Source organism: Sceloporus occidentalis, unplaced genomic scaffold, assembly GCF_023333645.1.
Source record: "Sceloporus occidentalis isolate IW3139 unplaced genomic scaffold, rSceOcc1.0.p SCAF_366, whole genome shotgun sequence".
Lineage (NCBI taxonomy): Eukaryota > Metazoa > Chordata > Lepidosauria > Squamata > Phrynosomatidae > Sceloporus > Sceloporus occidentalis.
In genome coordinates this window covers 113,099-134,371 of record NW_028317346.1, presented here as the reverse complement: position 1 = coordinate 134,371, position 21,273 = coordinate 113,099, and the positions used below count along the sequence as shown (strand labels likewise).

General features: G+C 44.9%; 2 protein-coding genes across 2 annotated transcripts; both read right to left on the bottom strand.

The window, feature by feature from the left end:
- Window positions 1–2,294: 2,294 nt before the first annotated feature.
- On the bottom strand, window positions 2,295–3,449 carry LOC149273571 (WD repeat-containing protein 89-like). The gene has a single exon (XM_089506154.1). The coding sequence runs from the start codon at window positions 3,447–3,449 to the stop codon at window positions 2,295–2,297; it is 1,155 nt and encodes a 384-aa protein (XP_089362280.1).
- Window positions 3,450–14,082: 10,633 nt separating this feature from the next.
- LOC149273570 (sphingosine-1-phosphate phosphatase 1-like) lies at window positions 14,083–18,278 on the bottom strand. Its single transcript, XM_089506153.1, has 3 exons — window positions 17,796–18,278; window positions 15,117–15,206; window positions 14,083–14,634 (listed from the first exon to the last, which is right to left on the bottom strand). Exons 1-3 carry the CDS (start codon window positions 18,273–18,275, stop codon window positions 14,083–14,085), a joined length of 1,122 nt encoding a protein of 373 aa, XP_089362279.1. The 5' UTR covers window positions 18,276–18,278.
- Between the last annotated feature and the right edge of the window lie 2,995 nt (window positions 18,279–21,273).

Sequence of the window (21,273 nt, the reverse complement as noted above, 5' to 3'; positions counted from 1 at the left end):
GTAACTCGTCATGCCGCCGGTACACATCCGAACGGACCCCACTCACAGAGAGGGAACAGGCCATGTTTAAAGGGGAACTCCCACCATCCAACATTAAGTAACTCATACGTAATGCTTTCTCTTAACCCCTTATCCCATCATTCATTTTACCTACCTTTCTGTTTCACACAAGTACTTTCCTACCCGTGATCCGCTGGACGGAGTCTGTCTTCTACTTGAGGTCTGGAATGATGACGTGATGATGTAGGCATGTGATCGTAAAACATTTATCTACATATATATATATATTGTCTTTATAACTATGAATGACTGTATGATTGACATATCTGGAACATGATCAATAAAGAACTATATATATATATTATATATATATATATATACACATATATATATCGAACTGATGCATTTAACTAAAGCGACACTTTATTACTCACCTTCCTATCAACCATTCCAGGTCTCCGGTGATTTATGAGATGTATGATTCTCATCTGCTGTCAAATTGTTTCTTTGTTATAACCGTGTGACGTTACAATGTTTCACATGTCTGTGTTTAATCACCCAGCGCTTTAGTTATAACCTGTCGCAACGATTCAAATCACACAAGACAAGTAAGCAGATTTCTGACACCTCCAGAGCTTTGAGAAAGCAGCTTGCACTTTAGAAGTTACAGACTGCTTTCTTGGGATGACCAGCGCTGCTTGCTTTGCCTGCCGACAGCCATTCAGAAGCCGAGATGCTCGAGGGATCACTTTGTCGGCGTCAGATCCTAGCTGATTGGATGAGATGCCTGCTGACATCAGCAGTGCGCTTCTGCACTCCATCAGCTGTCCGGCTAGCGCAGGGGCGTCCAACCTGCGGCCCTCCAGCTGCTGCAGGACTGCATCTCCCATACTCCTCAGCCAGGTCCTTAGCTGAAAGAGCATTATGGGAGATGTAGTCCTGCAGCAGCTGGAGGGCCGCAGGTTGGACACCCCTGGGCTAGTGGATACACTTAGTTTTCTGAACATTCAAAGCAGAAATAAAATATAAAACATTTGGTAGTTTAGAAAAAGTTTATTGGCTCTCAAAGTTCGGTTATTTAATATTAATCTATTTTTTCCTTAGTTAAGAGGTTTGTTGCGATTGTGACAGGAAAATGTATAGCCTCCTCGGGTTGCAAAGAGTTAAATGGTATATTGGATATTTTGGAATAATATAACATCAAATTTCAACGCACCTGTCAATCATGAAGGTTGCGTCATTTTTTTGGGGGGGGGGTTTAACGCGTGCAGCAGACTGAAGGCGTGAGACCCTGTTGTGAAACGTGCAATGGGAGCGCGCACTAATAACCCAGATAATGAGAAATGATTAATAATAAAGGATTTTCCTCTGCTCATGAGTCTTGCGTTAAAAACACTTTTGGGTCTAGAAAACACAAAGATCGTAATTAACGAGTCCGTGTATTCGGAAAGGGGTCGGGTTGACCCTATTGTGCTACGGCTCATGGTGCCTCTAACCCACCTCGTCAGTGTGGGGTAAACAGGGCTTCCGGGGAGATACGTTTAATAAAGAAGGGGAAATATCGCGTGAGAATGTTATTCTTGTTTATTCTGGGGTTGTGTATTTACAGGTTTAACCCCTTAAGGACAGTGGGCGGTCCCTAAACCCATTGAAAACAATGCATTTTGAGCCCGTACATGTAAAGGCTTTGTCATTAAGGGGTGTAATAAAGATCTATTTCCCTAAATATTACATTGTACACTAAATACACCTGTGCTTACACATTACACTAAGCAATACGTATACATTAATCCACCCTGTGCGTATGCCGTGGGAGCAGCCACTTCATCTGCAGGATTATTCCTCCCTATTAAGTTATTTCTCCCCTGTTAATTTGCCACAGTTTGTTTTTTTTATTGGTTGAGACAGCCTAAAAGTAAGTTAATAAATGTCCTTTTTCATTAAAAAACAAGTTGCAGTCAAGCAGTAGCCACTTTCTTAGCCTAACAGTTTCTCACCCGCTTACTGGGCTGTTCAGATACCTGTAACCAGTCTGGGATACATTTGTTGCGCATGTCCATAAACCAACAGGTAATAGAACTCCGACCTTGTCCCAAAGAAACACTTGGAATTGTATCACGGCGTAAATGTTTAATATTTTGCTGCAAATTCAGATGTATTGAATCTACTCCTTTATGTAAGAACTTGGATTAGGCAAAAATAAAATAGATTTGTTACAATCTCCAAAATTAACAAATATATATATATATTCTGGCTGCGATCTGCTGCCGTCTTAAGGAACGGAAGGACCCCGCTCATTGTTTCTGTTTCGTTTTATAAGAGTTGGTGTGGTGCATGCGGACTCTCTGCTGCAAGGATGAGGCCATCTTCAGCGGTTCTTTCTTCTTTGGAACATCCTTGGATCTGGGTTTCCACAGCAATAACTGGGCATCCTCGCCGCCGGTTAACAGAGAGTCATCCTCTGGGTTCCAGTAGAAAGAACGGACCGTAGCCGAATGGCCGCCGCGCACACTATATAAATGCTTAACGCGATCGGAGTCGCAGTTTAAGAGGCTGATGTCACCGCTATGAGTTCCACCCATGAGGAGAAGCGCGTCCTCCTTTGTACGATAGAAGCCTCCTATCAGATAGTCAACGGCGCACCCGCTCACGTGCTCCCTTACATCCTGAACTTTGGACAACGTGATCGGTTCATCGGTATCGACGTGCGCGAGATCCCACCAGTAGAATCCCTCGTCGTGCGTCAAGCAGAAAATCTGCTTATGGTCCTCACCCGCCCAACCCAGAACGTTCACGGAGGAGTCCGAATTACAGGTGGCGCTCAACGCGTCGTCTTCGTTATCTTTGCTTAAATCGAATACATTGACCAATCCGTCCGTGGACCCTGAAGCCACCATACTCGGATTCGTCGGATGGAAGCGCACTTGAGTGATGTCATCATTATGAGACTCCGAATAAACGCCAAGTGGGTCTTTGGAAGCAAACTTGCCGTTGGGAGCCCGCGCGTCCCAGAAAACCAGAAAGGAGTCCTCTTCCTCTTTCTCTGTCCCGGCACAAAGCACAAGATCGTTACAGCTAATATCAAAGCTGATGAAAGCGTTGGCGGGGTAGCCGTTGAAGAGCTGCACCGGAGCCGCTCCTGACGTGCGGGTGTCCCAGCTTTTCACAGTCCCGTCGCTACAAGCCGAATACAGCACGCTGCCGTTCGAATGAGAGAACCGGACTCCGCTAAGTACTGCGGGGTGCTCGTTATATTCGTGCAGAAAGGTCATGCTTTCCTTATTATACAATCTAATTGATTTATTGGAACACAAAATAGCGATGACCTGCTTCTGCTGTCCTTCCGCGGATTGCGAAGAGTCGATGTCAAGTACGTAAGTCATGCTGTCTTCCATGGCAGAGCGGTTTGCAATGCGAAGGCAGGAAAACTGTTCTTCCAACGTCTCCATGGTCCAAAGCGCTATTTTTTTTCCCCCCTTGAAAGCAGAGAGCAACCTAAAAAAAACCAAAAACAACCATTTACTAAAACTTACAGACATCGCAAATCCTTTTCTGACCTCATACACTAACCCAAACATTTACCCTCGGATTAATCTGCCGCGACAATTTATTCCCCGCTGAGTCCACGATTTATATATGTAATTTTCAAACCTATTTGTCAAGTCTTGCAGCTAGCAGGTTGAAAGCGAAACCAAGCGAATTTGCACATTATGCCCCGAAAAGCCAACTCTTTATATGACAAAACGGGAAATAAGAAGGACGGCATAGCTTTGTTCCAATAAACTCCCTTTATCTGCAGACCTGGAGCCGCCGTCGCTGGCAGTCGTGTGATATTTTGGGTGGCTTTCCCGGCTCAAACACCACACTGAGCTGATGCTTTATGGCGATGCTAATGAAGTCCGTTCCTCCATTGACTTTCATTAATCAGAGAGTCCGGCCGGGTGTTTAGTCATTCTATTGTTTCCCACAGGCAGTGTGATAAGGAGTATTATTATATTAAAACATATTATATTATGGGACAAGAACTACAATGGGGGTAAAAAGAAGAAGTGCAATATTTTCTTAAATAAACTTATTTTTAATCTGATACTAAAGAGGGTCAGGAATTTGGTTCCCATGTCAAGAACCCTCGGTGTCTTCTTGTATTGGGTTAGTATATTTACATATTGATGGCGGAGAACATGATTTTTTTTTTCTCCCTGTAGAACCATTTTAAACCATCATCAGAACATTGTAATCACATGATATACTTTCTTTAAAAAAAAAAAAAAAATGTGCATTACAGAATAATTCTAGGTGCTTCCGCGGCATTCCTTTGCATTGACGAAGAGTTTAATAATCCTATTTTTTTTCCACCGGACGGTTATTTGCTTCGTGATTTGCTTCGTCTTCTTCGGGACGCGGAGACGCGGTCTGCAGCTCTTCCTCCAAACGCCCGCGATCTGCATAGGATGACTTCCAGACCCGTTTTCATAACACATTCAAAGTAAACAGTCAGAGGCTGCGTCTGTTACATTACAGCCCAAACGTATCTCGCGCATGAATCCTATATATCGTATCAACAGAAAAATAAAAAAAAAATAAAAAAAATACCTACCACGGATCGGTTAGTTTTTCAAGGTTTTAACGTTCTTGCCCTTTTCACCGGACCATCAGAAGAAGAAACGAAGCCCGGTATGTAGCGACCTATAGTGCACCAATACAGGACTCACAGAGTTAATGATACATCGCTGTTACCTCTCCCCATGTGCAAAGGCAAGAAGAAGGAACAATCTTGTGTTAAAAATGAAGGATATTTTTTTTTTCCCCCCGATTTGCAATTGTTTATAGAAAAAAAAAAATGGATTAGGAAATGTTGGTGACAATGTTGTGACATGGTAGTGCACATGCAAGAGTTATAGTGAACATGCGCAGTAAAGCTATCAAGGCTGAGACCAAGGACTTAACTTTCGAGTCATTACAGCAGGATAAGCAGGCAGCCTAGACAGGGGCCGGCTGGGGCCGATCTGCAAGCAAATTCTGTGTTTCTAGCTGAGACAAGGGAGCCACGGCTGTCCCCGCAACACTCGTGCAAGGCCCTAGTGCACGGTGGGTTTGGACTAGAATACTTGTGCAAAGAACGCTCACTAAGTGATCTCGTGTAGCGGTCTTTTTGCCATGGAATCCGAGACACATAACCCGACGCCGGGGGGAGCCAGCGTGAGGTCGGGACACGGTGACACCGCGGCTAATGTTAGACGTGCGTAGTATACGTTACAGATTACATTTCACCGACCCAGTTACCTGCCTAACGTATCTATAACGCCCTCCGCGATACACGGGCGGATACAGCTGCGGCGGGGCGGACGGTATATATCAATCCAGATCATAAAACCGACCGGACCGCCTCGAGAATAAACATCGTATAATACAACAAAAAATAAAGCGATAAAAGACATCTCAGCGGGTGATTTCCGTACAGAATCACCTAAATTCACGTGAAAACGGTGAATATTTATTCCGAAGCCCATCCGTGGAGTAAAAGGCACTGTGCGAGTGACATTGAGCGGAGTACGAGGCTTGTAAACCTGAAGCCGGTCAGATTAAGGATTATCCGTGTGTCATACGGAGATTAAAACGCAGGCGCAACCTATATTCAAAACTTAAGCAGCGTCTGATATAATGAAGGCTCGGGGGGGGGGGGTTGGACACATCGGAAACACGCCGGATGGGAATATTTTTAAAAAAATAGTAGATTCCGGGAGAGGGAAGCATTGAAATCGATTATTTATTAATACCCATAAAACCAAATACTATGATAATAATTGTAGTATTAAAAAGGCAGAGATAGGGCAGGCGCCTCGGAGAGGAAACGCGACGTACGCTTTTTTAGTGAATAACTTCTAAGAGTCGACAGAGAAACAGGAAACGGATGATTCTTCCCTTTAAAAACACCCCGGGGGACGCCAGAACGTAGGTGAACCCTTCGGATAACATAATGCAATTTCCGCTGAAAAACTGCCTTTCCGGCGTTCTGTTACCTTAATAACTCACAGACAGAAGTGAGCCGTAACTTAACCCTCTGATCCCCGGAGAAAGAAAAACAACGCATTCTGAATGTATCTAGTAGAGTATTCTTATAAATAACCTTTTCTGGTATACCTCCTTCCGCCCAGCGCTGTATACGGTAATGATTTTAGTGTTTTTCAAAAAAAAATCAAAAAAAAAAAATCAGGGATTGCGGGTAAATATGTTTTATTTGTACCTTCCCGTTCCCTTATCAGTTAACAGAAGTAAAGTAATCAGATTGTGCGGTAATCCAGGCCATAGGAAAAGCAATAGGACGTGAAGTTCAATTCAAAGGAATATTATTACATTGTTAAAGATTGCATTGGGTTATCGCCATTCATTTGTCGCCAAAGTAACAAATAAAGGGCGCGTGGCACGGACCCCCGACACACCAGGTTCATTCACTGGACCCCTGGCATAAGCCACGAGTCCCGGAGATAAGTGCTCCAACATGTCTAATGCAACATATCCAGGGGGGAAATGTGCGCTGTCCCTTTAAAACGGAATTCCTTTGTTAAGTTCACCACCTTGTGGAAATACGCGGCATTACAATCAGTAACTCAAACACTCCGTTAAGTGCTCCGAAACAAGAAAGGTTTAAAGCCAGAGCTTCGTATACAGCGGCGAACCTCTGACCGTGACCCCCGACAGGTTACTTACATTAAGGGCCACTTATTGATAAAAGGAGAGTCTTATGAGGTCCCTCACTCCCAGAAGTCATTTTAGGGTCGGTAATTATGGATCAGGGATCAGAATGGTCAATAAAATCTGTTGTAGAGAAGGGAAGACGTACAGCGCGTCGTGTTTTAGGCCGAAGGGCTCTCCCAGGACGGCTTAGACGCCGAGGGTTAACGTCTATGAGGACTTCTCCAAGACATTAAACTACCTAATAGCGCGAAAAGATGCCACATCCAACCACTTGGGATTTAAACGGCTCTATATGTTATCTTTCTTTACTGCTTATATTGGCTGCGTTATGGAAGCCTTAGAGAGACAAGGACCTTAGAGGTTTGGGTTTCCTAGTCTTAGCCGTATACCCCCTGAAACTTCTAACGCGCCTTTACTCTTCACCCCAGAATCTCCACTTGGTGAACGGGTAGCAGAAAGGCCGCCAGTCTCCCCACTTAACTTTGAGGAGCGGCGAATGAGTCTTGATTGACATACCACTTGTGAAAGTTCTTCTCAAGTCATCAGACGCCATGTGCAAGATCTTTACTTGGAAGAGCCCAATTCTTTCCTTGGAAAAGAGCGAAGCATCTCCGTCCAGCAGGCTGAGGTTTTCCTGCCTGGTTTGCGGATACGTTTGGATGGACATCTATCAGGCCACCCAGTCCCAAACAGGCAGAATCTTCAAGCTCTAAAAGCACAATTATCCTGCTCTACCAACATTTTGTGCGGCCAAGTCTGGGTTTTCAGGGTCAGAGGTTTAGATGGAACGGAAGGAAGTTTTACTTTACTGAGAGGGTGGTAGATAAGTGGAACAGCTTCCCAGCAAAAGTGGTAGATGCTAATACAGTGAGGGGATTTAAACATACATGGGATAGGCATACGGCTCCTGAATCTAAGACGAGACCAACGACTGATTAAGGTTTCTTTTGAGTCAACGAACCTTTGTGTTCATATAAAGCTTAAGGGTTAATTTAAATCCAGTTATCAGAGCTCTGATATCAGTTTTCAGCTACATTGCTTCAACTGCTTGCATTATTATTATTATTTTATAATTATATTACTACTAATCACATTGTTACTTTTTATGTATGAGGTGTCAGCAGGCCCCATGATGCATTGCATACCCTGGACACCAGCTAACATTCCATACTCTCCTTCCCATTCAGCAGCCTGATCGATAACCAATCAGCAAACCGCCATAAGTCAGGGACCCAGAGACACGCTTAACCGAACCCTCACCCCGTAATTACCGCTTAACTCGCTTGCAAGCGGCAGACTTACCTCCACTTCCACGCGTGTCCGGTGTTATTTATAGCTCCATGTGTCACGCAGCAGGAACTACCGGAAGCGCACGCAAAAAACACGCGTCTGCCGCAAGCCGCTCTGTGCGTTCCACTGTACGCATGCGCGTAATGTCCGCCACAGCCGTCGTCCCACCCACTCAGGATTTCCATTGGCCGATTAAAATGAACAACGTGAGCAACCTATCAGCTGCGACTTCGGAACAGGGACTATAAAGGCAGGGGCGGGGACTTGGAGTAAATGCCCTTTTGGCAAGTTGTTGCCTTGTGGTGGTTTTAGGGTCGGCCGTGAACGCTGGGAGATATTCATAAATGTATTGTTAAAACAATAAATAATAATAATAAATCGCAATTTAACAAACTGGGGGCATAATAACCAACATAATAGTCTAGGCAGTAGCAAGGTTACATTGGTTGCCATGGTGATGGATCCAAAATGGCTCTATATGTATTAACATCGCCCTATTTAGAAAGATCTTACTGAATTCACAGCAACAAAACCTTAACTGCCGGGCCAGTGAAGTCTGCATTTTCTTCCACTGGCTGCTGATCACATTGTTGTTTAACGGGAGAAAATGGAGAAAGCATAATAAATACATTAAATCATGAATTATAGCGATAAATAATCACACGGATCGCTTTCCGCAGAGTGAAATCCCATCTATCCGCGCGAGGGGCCTTAGCGGAATCTTTTATGGGGCCAATACAGAAAAAAGTGTAAATGTATTTGTATGGCGCTATATAAAACAGTCAAATAATAATAAATAAGCTTTTGGGACCTCAGAGGTCTCTTCTTATGATTGGTAAATAGTTATTCAGAGGTCCGGTGTTCCTAACAGCAGTGGAGGAGGATACAGTTAACAAAACCCCCCTGCCCCTAATTTTTCGGTTAAAATCTGCCTTTTTTGTGGGAATGTTCACTGGCTTTGGTTTTATGGCCCGTCCGAAACTTTTGTAAAAAAACATGTTAACTGCCATCAAAAATGTATTGTCATTAACATCGTTTTTAATTACTCCTCCCGTACAGAACACGGCTGGGTTTCTCATTCCAACATTAAACATTCTAAATGATTTTGGATCATTGCCTCGAAGTGGCATTTAGATGCCAGATCACCAGGAACCGAGCCCCAAATCTACACGCACCCCGCAGGAGATCCAGGTCCCGCCACCCTCTCACACCCCTTAACACGGCGTCCACATACAATCCGATCCTCCTCAGCGCAGGGTTCACCATAAAAATAGTCACGGAATAGTGGGGTATTCAGCAAGAATTATTTCTAAGAAACAGAAAATAAAAAATAAATTGATAAAATGATTGTCTTGACGAGACGAGTTTTTAGATTTAAATATTTTATTATATTTTCATAGCAGCGCATTATGGGTACAAAGCTTGGATTATTGAGCATAACAGCATTACAGAAAAACATTCATTATTTCAGGTTCGGATCTGTAAATAGTAATTATATCATATTTATAATTTGCAATTATATATATATATATATATACACGCCCAAGCAGGATATACACACCATTCTCGTGAAATTATATTTAATATTTATTAAAGATCACGTGAAAGAATAAGGACGTTCTGAAAAAGGTAAAAACTTTACTTTTATTTGATTTTGCCCCAAATACCCCTACTTAAAAAGAGCAGTTCTTGGTGAATGATTCAGATGTGGGGCTGCTGCCATGGCAACTAGAGATTGCTGCATATTTAGCACTTTGCATCAGATCTGGTGCAAAAAGATAAGACATTTTTAACCCCCCCCCCCCAATACTAAATACAGGGAGTGCTTGAAAAAAAACAATGGGCGGCCATGGCACAAAAATTGCACATTTTTACCCTAGAAATTACAAAAGTTGTAATAATCATACCTATTAAAAAATGTTTTATAGGATTTAAATATTGTGCCAGGAATTTGTATTAATCCAGGTTATTAGAACCCGCCCGCTGTATAAAGGGGGGGGGGGGGAATTATCGCTGACGGGGGCAAATTGTGGATAAAGCTGGCCTTGGATCAATATTGAGTTTCATACATGAGATTTTTTACATTCAGGGAAAAACATCTGAAATCCAGGAATTATGTAAAAAAATAATAATCTGATATTTTTACTGTAGAAGGGGGGGGGGGGCACAATGTACCTGTTTTACTAACAAATCAGTCTATGACAAGCGGACTAAACTAGCAGTTCTCTTCAGGTCACATCCCATACCTGAGTTATATAAAAACCTTTCATGAAATATATTCGCTACAATTCAAGTGTGTCCAGAGTTAGTGCATAGTCTGCAGGCTGCTCGTGTAATTACTGCATTCGCCACTAGAGGTCCCCATAAGATCAGCACGATCTGAATGCCCGATACCAGCCCCCCCCCCCCCCCCCCCCCGGGGCATTTCTGGGGGTCTTCTGCGAAAACATCTACAAAGTAACACAACAACTACATAACACTCGCTTTAACGCGCACATTAACCCCTTCGCGACAAAGCCCGTAGCCCACAATGCATTGGGTTTAAGGACAACCCATTGTCCTTAAGGGGTTAAACACATATAAACGCGTGATTCCATGTTTATAGTACTTGTAACTACGGTAACTATGAACCGATTATTGCTGGTGTAAATAAAAACGATTATTAACGGAATTCCACAATGCTACGCGTTGTATCATTTCAGAACTCCGTAGAATGCAGATCAGAGGCTGTTGGTTTTCTTTTTGTAACTTTGTATTCTTTCTCTAAGGAAACATTTTTGGTGACATGGAAATAGCTGCAAAAAAAATGGGTTTTGCCATATATCTACATCTCACCCTGTTCTCCGGTGTCGTTCCCCTCTCGCGGAAGCCAGTCTGTACCGGGTTATACAATAATTAAGGACGTATTTGTAATAAAAAAAAAAATATATATATATATATATATATATATATATATATATATATATATATATATATAGATTAAAAAAAAAAAAAAAAAAAATTCTCTCACCCAAATGTACCATTAGAAACATAATTCCTAGCACAGCAGTCTTCCTAGAATCTTTAATCATGTAAGATCTTGCTAAATTTAGCATTTTTTCAATCGTCATGTGACAAAAAAGCAGGCACTGATAGGTTATTGCCGTAGAAGCCTTAAAATGCTACATTTTGTCTACGAGGAGCAGCACCTTTAATAAGGCGAAATACACATTCTTTCGGACAGCTGTAAGCGTAAAAAACGATGTTATTGTGCTTCTAAAGATAAACGCCGGCCTTTATCGCGGGTCGGGATCATTAAGTGATCTACAGCGGTAATAAAGTCCCTCGGTACGGCCGGGCTTGGAGATAAAGCAAGCGGCGTACGGGAACGATAAGGTCATGGGGTTCATCCGAACGTTCATTCGCGCCAGGTAAGGAAGGCGACCTCCTGCCGGGGCCCGGGATCTGAACCAAGTCCTTAATTAAGGGCCTGGATCTCAAACCCCCAATGCGTTTGTTGCCCCCCCCATTATCTAAAAGCCAAAGGAAGGAAGGACTGTCAGGGTTACACGCAGATAAGTGCAAGGTTACGCAAGGTAAGATTACGTAAGGTAAGATTTTTTTAATATATTTTTGGCACGAGCTGGTGCGGGACACAAGTAGACCTCTAGGTATAGCAGCACGGCCAGGGTTAAAGCGACAATATCTCACAAAACATGCAAAATAACAGCGGGTGATTTTTTTTAAAAAGTATATTTAAAATATATTCAGTAGATTATTGCTCTGTTTGTGCGGTCTGACCGTTCCAAAAACGAGCGAATGCCGATGATTTATTCACCAAATCGTACCTAAGCTTGCGCGTTGAGCCAGACCACAATAATATACTGCATTCATAAAGCTATGATGTGTCTCATCAGCTTCGGTGACGGGATAAATTGGTGAATATTAGGTCGTGGACGATACAGGCGCTTAACCAAAGAATAGAAAGTGTTATCGCAAAGTGCTGGGTGCCGACCTACGCTATGGCGTTGCTGAGATCGCTATAAAAAGAGCTCATTAAATACAATCAAAATTCAGGTGTTAGAAAGCTGCCAGGGCATGAAATACACAGATTCTTCGGCAGGACCGGGAGAACTTTATCATTCATGGCTCGCGTACGGCTCCATTTCTAAACAAGAACGCCGGCCGCTGATCCCACCCTCTAACCCCGGCTGGAACGGGTTATACCCGGAGGATGGAATTCAATATTTTGGGGTTATTTGTGAGCGAAGGCGATCCTCGGAGAGCGGCCGGCCCTTGGCTCTCTTTCACTCGAACGTACGCAGGGTGCTGCTACGGGCCGGGTAATAAAAATAAGTTATAGTGCAATAGCCGAGGTGTAATTAGGCATCGAAATCATCGCTGACAGGCTGCCCAGCACAGGGGCTGTTAGCCCGCGGCTCAAAGTCTGCTTTTCTGCATTTCGTTGACTTTTTCACGTCATAAAAACTCCTGCTTGGTAACTTACAGCTCCGCGGTTCTTATGTTAAAAAAACTAAATGGACTTATCTGTACCAGATGAGCACGAGGGGTTTAGGCGATCGTCCCCCAATTAGCTCTCGGGGCTCTAGAGGAAACCCTAATGCAGAGTGTTAAAAGCGGGCTTAGCGTCGCAACAAAATGGTCCGGAGGGACTGTCAAGCAGGGGCCATCGTTATAAGACCGCTCACCAAATGACTGTTTAGAAATATATTGGCTACGAGAAATCTGTACTTTGTGAATTTTAATGTTACCGTTCTGTTCCTTTTCAACCGGCCTTGTAATCTGCGGAACGCGTGTTCGAGCAGCGGCTGCCGTCCGCCACGTACAGACCCTGCGCTTTACAGCTCTATACGCTAAATAAACCCGTTAAGATTTACCTATTCAAAAGTTTGGGGTCACTCGGCTGTTTCCATGGAAACCAAGGAAATCTCGGATTGTAACATAATTGCAAAGGGGTTTTCTGACCATCAGTTAGCCTTTTAAACTTAAACTCGGATCAGCGAACACAACGTGCCATTGGAACCCAGGAGTGATGGGAGTGATAAAGGGCCATTGGAACACAGGAGTGATGGGAGTGATAAAGGGCCATTGGGACACAGGAGTGATGGGAGTGATAAAGGGCCATTGGAACACAGGAGTGATGGGAGTGATAAAGGGCCATTGGAACACAGGAGTGATGGGGGTGATAAAGGGCCATTGGAACAAGAGTGATGGGAGTGATAAAGGGCCATTGGGACACAGGAGTGATGGGAGTGATAAAGGGCCTCTGTACGCCTATGATATTCCATTAAAAATCAGCCTTTTCCAGCTACAATAGTCATTTATAACATTAACCCCGTCTGCGCTGCATCAATAGGTTGATGTTTTTTTTTTTAAAGAAAACGAAATGTAGGAATATAGACGAGAAGATGTTTGGCGCTACCGTGTGATATTTGATACGCTGCTCAGATGGCGGCTCCCTTTTCCGTTCATGGAATATCATAAAATGTTTAGCGGGAGAATCTCTTATAATAAACCTCTGAAAAATAGAACTCCCTCAACGCATTCATTAGCAGTCATAGAAATAGATTGCTGCGTTATTGTCCGTTACCCAAAATAAAATGAATCATTTAACGATTTTAAGTAGAAAATAAGTAGAAAATGATTCTATGTAAATAGTGGTTATTACCGTTCCCTTTCTTATTTGTACCGTCGCTAACGGGCTATTACTAGCAGGGAAGGTGGCCAGCTGGTGTCTGCAAAACGGGGCGGAAAAGTTGAATTTTAAAATTCTGGTCTAAGGTAAAGGGGGGCTTCTATCAGTAAGTGCCGCCGGCCGGACCCTCGCTGCGGGAGGCAAAAGAAAAAGGAAAAAAAAGGCACATTTATAAAGCAATTTAAATACAGTACCTGAATCTAAAAACAACCAGAAACGCAGCTACATTAGGCGCGCGATCAGAACGAACGTACCGACGCGTTTTACTGCGGCCTTGGTCCATACACCCCCGTCAGACGGCGTATTCAATAAAGGTTATACGAGCTTTCTGCATAAAAAAAACCGGGGCGGAAGACCCTCCCAAATAAAATGGACCCCTTTTGTTTTGCGGACGCCAATCATCAATGGAGACCAATCCACGTGAATAAGTAAGGGACGATGAACATGGCCCCGAACCCCACCATGCCGTACGTCATATAGCGGTAGGGCAGCTCCACCTCCATGCGCTGGCGGGCTTTCCGGACGTCGTCGCACGGGATGCCGAACACCTTACACGCCAGCGGAATGGAGATCTTCTTCATAGCCGCTCTCAGCAGCAACAGGATGATCACTCCTATCAAGAAGCGCAGCGCGGCTTTCCCCAGCAGAGCCACGGTGATCGGGGCAGGGCTGAAGGGCAGCGCGTCGGGCGAAGGCTCCACCATGAGACCCAACATGTAATTCACGTGCGAGCCGCAAGCGATGCCGGCCCCGCTGCCGAGGATCTGAGCCGTGTCCCCCCGCGACGTGCTCCACGTGTCCAGGGTGAAGGAGAAGATGCCCATGGCCAGGTGCAGGCTGATTATGATAAGGGGGGCGTACTTGTACGTTAAGTTGAACGCGTCGATGATCTCCAGCGCAGGATGGAAGACGATCAGAATGAGAATGGCGTAAAGGAAGCCGGCGATGACGTCCTGCAGGACGCAAAAACACAAATTACTTTAATGCCCGCTGTATATTTATTACTATTTTTTATAATTAATTATTTTTATTATTATTACCACTAAATTTTTTTTTTTTACTATTATTTCTATTACTAATTTTATCATTGTCACTATTATTTTTATAATTATTACTATGATTACTTTTATAATTACTACCATTACTACCATTTTATTAACGTTTATTACTATTATATTTTTTTTCATCACTACTGTTACTATTAAAATATACGAAATATTCCATTTACAGATATCGATCATATACCATAGTAATCTAAAATTATCAATTAAATCAATTAAAAAAAATTGTTTTAATTAAAAAAAAAAAAATGTTTTCTTTTTTTTTTTATTGCCGATCGGATCTCTCGTTGATTAATTATCCGGCAGCAAAATTCACGTGAATGCAGCTTATCCTTGAAATACGACGTCACGGAGCAGAGCGCAGGCAGCCTTACCAAAATAGAGTGCATTCCCATGTAAATGCGACTGAGACAGACCAAGGAGCACCAGGAGACGGCGAGAAGCAGCCCGACAGCCAACGGGAACTGGAGGGGGAGGAAAAAAAACGGAATAAAATGAGTCATTTAGTCTTATTTCATCCAGGGGCGCAAGTATAAAGCGTTTTACTCCAAGCACCGATTCTATGGAGCTGCCTCCTGCTGTCGGGCTGAGTGTTATGAGAGTTGGGAGCCACACAGCTCTGAGATACGACTCAAGCTCTGGCGGCCCTTGTGGCCCCTTTACTACAGTCCTTGCACAAGAAGCTGCCTCGAAGGCTGTAGCTGATGTGACGGAGACCTGTATGGAAACCAGTTTCTGTTTAAGGAACCTCCTATGTTTCTCCCAAAACAGCCGGCACAAAGGATCACCGAGTACGGCGCGGACATGCGCGGGCGCCTTCGCGTTATCTGACCCCAACTTTCCGGAAGTCGTGCCGGCAGGCGAAACATTCCCTGCCCGCATCAGACGTTTACTTTCCTTCTGCCGCTTCAAACCCATCGAGACGTCCGGCTACAAATTCCGGGGGCCACTTCCGGCCCGTGCTTCACAAACACCAACTGCCCCGACGCTTGAAAACAAGGGGCAAATAACCGATAACCTTAACGGCAGCGAAGACCCCGTGACGTCCGCGTGATCTCGCCTAATGAGGATCTTACACGCAGAGAACTGTTTAAAGACCGCTTTCTCCTGCCTGTTCTTGTTTAATTACCCCCCCCCCCCCAGCAGATGGCAGTAACATCACCCCGGGGCAAACCGACACTAAGGAGCCCGTCGGGTTACAGCAGAGACCGCGCCGTCAGTGGAAAGAGAAAGCCCCGATTAGCGTCTATCGGTTTGGGGGTCTTTATCTCAGAATGTATCGGTTCGTCCGTCAGACCCCTGTTGGCGCTATATAAACAACAACAACATAATAATAATAATAATAGAAAGATAATAAGTGAATAAGCGGCTGGCTGTGCGCCGAGCGCCGTATCCAGAATCGGTGGATATTCCGTATCTCCGGAACTCATCTTTTATTGCAAGACAGGAAAGTCTGAGTAAGAAAATGTGCTGAATCGGTAACTGTGTCCGGAGGGGCCGCAATTCATCAACTTCTCTCCAAGTCTGTGTCTCAATCTCACCCTGTGCGGGGAAACCGCTGACTCCGAGGAACGTGACCCACCTCTCAAAGGTTTGGGGTCACTCAGCTGTTTCCATGGAAACCAAGGACATTTCTGGCTGTATCATAATTACAAAAGGGTTTTCTAATCATCAATTAGCCTTTTAAACTATCAGCGAACACAACATGCCATTGGAACACAGGAGTGATGGGAGTGACAAAGGGCCATTGGGACACAGGAGTGATGGGAGTGACAAAGGGCCATTGGAGCACAGGAGTGATGGGAGTGATAAAGGGCCATTGGGACACAGGAGTGATGGGAGTGATAAAGGGCCATTGGAGCACAGGAGTGATGGGAGTGACAAAGGGCCATTGGAGCACAGGAGTGATGGGAGTGATAAAGGGCCATTGGGACACAGGAGTGATGGGAGTGATAAAGGGCCATTGGAGCACAGGAGTGATGGGAGTGATAAAGGGCCATTGGAGCACAGGAGTGATGGGAGTGATAAAGGGCCATTGGAGCATGGGAGTGATAAAGGGCCATTGGAGCACAGGAGTGATGGGAGTGATAAAGGGCCATTGGGGCACAGGAGTGATGGGAGTGATAAAGGGCCATTGGGGCACAGGAGTGATGGGAGTGATAAAGGGCCATTGGGGCACAGGAGTGATGGGAGTGATAAAGGCCTCTGTACGCCTATGAAGAGATTTCATGAAAAATCAGCCTTTTCCAGCTATAATAGTCATTTACAGCATTAACCCCGTCTGCGCTGGATTCCAGATCCATTTCATGTTATTTTAACGGACTGAATGGTTTTTTTCTGTAACATTGGCGTTAACGGAACCGGCGGGTGACCCGAAAAACCCCAGACAGGCTAAAGCTTGAAATAAGAGGAAGTTTCACCATCGGAAGAAAAAAAACCACACTTTATCTTCTATGAAATGAAATCAGAGCGCAGAGGATGCAGCCGATTCCGTTACTGACATTTAACGGAAATATAAGAAAGTTTGCACTATTTAGCCATCGATGGCAAGGTCTTTTACTGAGAGGGTGATAGATATGGGGAAGAGCCTCCCAGCAGATGTGGTAGAGGTTAATACATTAAAGATTTAAAGAAACCTCAGCCCCAAATCTATTTGATGAGAGACGAGACGCGCCCGCGGGGCTCAACGTTTCCCGAGCACTTAATCCCGCGACGGGCGGATGCCGTGCCGGGCCACAAGGCTAACGTGCAGTGCGCCCGATCCCCGTCTGCTCCAGCGGGGCGACCAACGGCTCAACCGCGGCGCTGCTTCCAAAGGGGTTCTGCAGCATCTGGTGCCCCAACCATAAAGAGCACAGAACCCGTTCTAACAGCCACCCTGCTCTCACGCCCCCCCCCCCCCGGGGCATTTATCTTCATCCCCCTTAAATGCTCTTCCCAGACGCATGCAGTATGCCCGGTGCCCACAGCACCAGATGCCCCCTACGGTCTTGCCCCCCATGCCCCAGCTGTCCCCGATTGCCCCCCGGCGCTTCCTGGTCACGCTCCGTTACCTGCCAGCGGCCGTAGGTGAGCAGCAGCAGGGAGAGCGGGATGGCGGTGCCGGACATGGCGTGCGTGGAGGGCATGCTGTACTCCGAGTTGTAGAAGACCTCCAGCTTGATGACGGGCGGGGAGGGCGGCCGGGGCAGGCGGATCAGGTCCTTGGTGCACTGGCCGAGGTACATGACCCACACCCAGAGCACGATGAGGCGGCGGCCGACCCACGGGTCCACGTTCCAGATCCAGAACGGGAAGAACGACACGTAGAAGAGCTCATTCCCCAGCTCGGTGCCCAGGGAGAACAGGTAGTAGAGCGCGGGGCTGCGGATAACGAACTCCTGGCCCATCTCGCCCGTCAAGGAGTTCCGCCGCTGCGGCTTCCGCGGCCCGGCTCCGTTACTCAGGCTGTGCTGGGCCTCGTGCACCCCGCACAGGCGCTGGAAGGCGACCACCTTGCCGGGGTCCTGCAGGTAGAGGCAGAGCCGCCGCATCCCGGCACCCGCCATGGCGCCCGTTACTGAGCCGCCTCACCAAGCGGACCCGGTCATACCGCCTCAATCACGGTACAGTCAGTCGGCCCCGCCCACTCGCATCATGTGCGGCCTGTGAGCCACACCCACCGCCTACTCCTGCCTTCTGGCTAGGAGAAAAGGGCGCGACCCGGAAGCTCACGTGATCACGAAGCGCCCCGCCCAGGCGCGTGCCCTAATCATAGCTTTAATTCGGGCAACGGAGAGAGAGAAAAGAAGGAAAGCTCCGAGAGCTCAGAGGTCTCTTCTTACGTGAAAACAGCGGAGTGACCCCAAACTTTTGAAAAGTCGTGAATATAAACCCCCCCATTGCGTGTGCAGAACATTTAAAGGGACCCCGCGGTTATCGTATGCATTAAAGTATACGGGATGACTGGGTGTCCCTGTGAGAAAAATACAAAGTAACAACGCGCACGTCAGCATCAAAGGGAAGCGGATCACGGAACACGTTTGATGTCAGACATTTAAAACAGAAACAAAAACACGCGTGTCCCGTCAGAGCCCGCGGCTCCGCGTTACTTTAAAGGGGCTTTTATGACTTTTTAATGATCGTGCTGCTTTTTGTCTGTTCTTTCCCATTACATCATCTGTTTAATTTCCGAGTCTTCAATCAAAGAGCAGGCTTTGGATGCAGACAGGGCGTCTGGGGGTTAATCGGGTATTCTTTGCCCCTATAAGAAGCTTTTTACCTGGTTTCACTTATTTTTGAAAGGCGCCTTTAAGATCCGGGACGCCGGTATATGACATCATAGGGGTATGACATCATATCTTGTTATTGAGCAGTTCAAGGAAAATTAAAAAGGGAAGAAATAAAATATAAAAGAAGGAACTGAAAGGCGGATACATTTAGGGGTACAGACGGGGTTAAACATAGACAAAAGAGACATGATCTCTGCGCATGTTGGGTTAGACGCGGGGGGGGGTCGAGGTTAAGAACCCCATAATCTGAGTCGTTGTTCTTCTCGGCATCGCATGAAGTCAGGAGGCAGCCGGAGTGCGGAGGAAATCAGGACACAAGACGCCGATCAGCTGCTTCCTTATCTCACTGGACTAAAGGATACATCGAGACGAGTGGCGTGTTCACGGTTTGCGTGAGACGTGTTATATGTCGTCTGGCTGATTAGTCCCATTCAGCCCATCTAGCTGCGCCGTGGCAGGTGCCGGGATGCGGGGGTCTCATCGGGAGCCGTATGCCTATCCCATGCATGCTTAAACACCCCCCCCCTGTGTTAGCCTGTACCACCTCTTCTGGGAGGCTCTTCCGTTGATCTACCGCCCTCTCAATAAACTAAACTTCCTTACATTCCATCTAGACCTCTGACCTTCTAGTTTTAGATCATAAACCAGCCATGAGTAGATTGCGTGTTCATTTTTACCCCCCCCCCCCACCTTCCCAGCTCATGGCAGCTGGTGTTATTATCGGCCCCCGGGGGAATCTACGTTCCGTGGAACCTGTTCATTGTTCTGCGATTATCTCATTAATGAAGAAGCCTTAGGAGGCAAAGCGCGCAGGTAACTTAATAGATTTTAATAATGCCCACAAATTATATCCTTTCTTTTGTAGTAAATCATACCTGTCATCACCATGGAGACGGCAAGAACAAGTCCTATTGTTGACCTGATCTCAAACAATCTGCCTTATGTTACCCCTGCGATGACCCCAGGTGACAGGTAGTCATTAAAGGATAATTGGGCTACTAACAGATAAGTGAATAAGCCCTTTTCATGGGGTATGGGGGGTATTCCTGATCCATGAGAGTCATGTGATTCAGCTGCTCGGGATACATTGTTACCATAATCACCCGATTGTTTACACAAGTGCTTTCAAAATAAACAAAAACAATAGACAAGAAAGAAAGAAAGGGGTAACTAAAAGTGTATCCCCCGGTTATCTCATTTCCAAATGAAAATCAATTTCCAATAAAATAATCTCATTTTCCAAAAAAATCATTGATAAATAATTTACAAAAAAACAAACAAATAAAGAAGTAAAGAAATGAATGAAAGAAAAGAGGAGAAAGAAGGAAAGTAAATTAAAACAACTTACAAGAAGAAAACAGGAAACAAGTTAAGGAGCGCCCACAAGATTTTTTTCCCAAATTTTATCAATTTGAATTAAAATTTATTAATTTTGTTTATAATTTCTTTTTTATTTTTTTCTATTATTTTTTATTTATTAATTATTTTATTATTATTTTTCAAAAAAATCCCTGATTAGTTTACAAAAAAGGTTTAGTTCAAACAGTCCCCTGAAATAGTCACATTAGCCGGTTGTTTGCCCATTATACTAATCTTCCAAATAAATGAGCGGAAGATATTCCAAATGGCAGTGAAAACGGGACAAAAAAAAAGTATTTTTTATGTCTGCTTTTTGCGCCTTGAAAACACTCACAAGGCGCGCGATATCAGTAATGTGTAACTGCGAGGAATGATCTTTGGATGTCTGTTAACCATTGATTTGATGTCTCAATAGGACCGATAACTGTTTATCTTCCCCAGACTCCAATAACTGATTAGCGGAGTATTTAAATAGTAACTTTTCATATAAATAAAATCAAACTTTATGCTGGACAAGAAAGGGGGTGGGGCTCGCCTTATCTTCTCTTGCTTATGATTGGTTTGGCCATATAAGCGCCGTGTGACAGCTCTTGGTACTTTTCCCTTTAAGAGAAAGGTCAGCAAATTAAAGGGGGACGCTCACCGCCAGCTTTTATTCATGAAAACGACCTAGAACTTTATTGGTTTTTTTTTTCATTTTGCAATCAGTGTAATTTTAATGTTAAATCTAAATATTCCTCTAACAGAAGATAAGATTGGTGGCATTCCGTGGCAGAGCCGGCATTATCTGATTTGCTGTTGTGAAATTTTCTCCCCCCCACCCCACCTTTTAAAAGGCTGCCCGAACCGATCAGCAGCTTAATATTAGGGTATATATATATATAATTATAGGAAATTAATA

Excerpts from the sequence above, each read along its gene's own strand:
- LOC149273571 (XM_089506154.1), bottom strand. The coding sequence starts at position 3,449 with ATGGAGACGTTGGAAGAACAGTTTTCCTGCCTTCGCATTGCAAACCGC.
- LOC149273570 (XM_089506153.1), bottom strand. The coding sequence starts at position 18,275 with ATGCGGCGGCTCTGCCTCTACCTGCAGGACCCCGGCAAGGTGGTCGCC. Across the intron at positions 15,207-17,795 it reads TCACCTACGGCCGCTGGCAG|TTCCCGTTGGCTGTCGGGCT; the intron begins GTAACGGAGCGT and ends CTCCCCCTCCAG. Across the intron at positions 14,635-15,116 it reads TGGGAATGCACTCTATTTTG|GACGTCATCGCCGGCTTCCT; the intron begins GTAAGGCTGCCT and ends TGCGTCCTGCAG.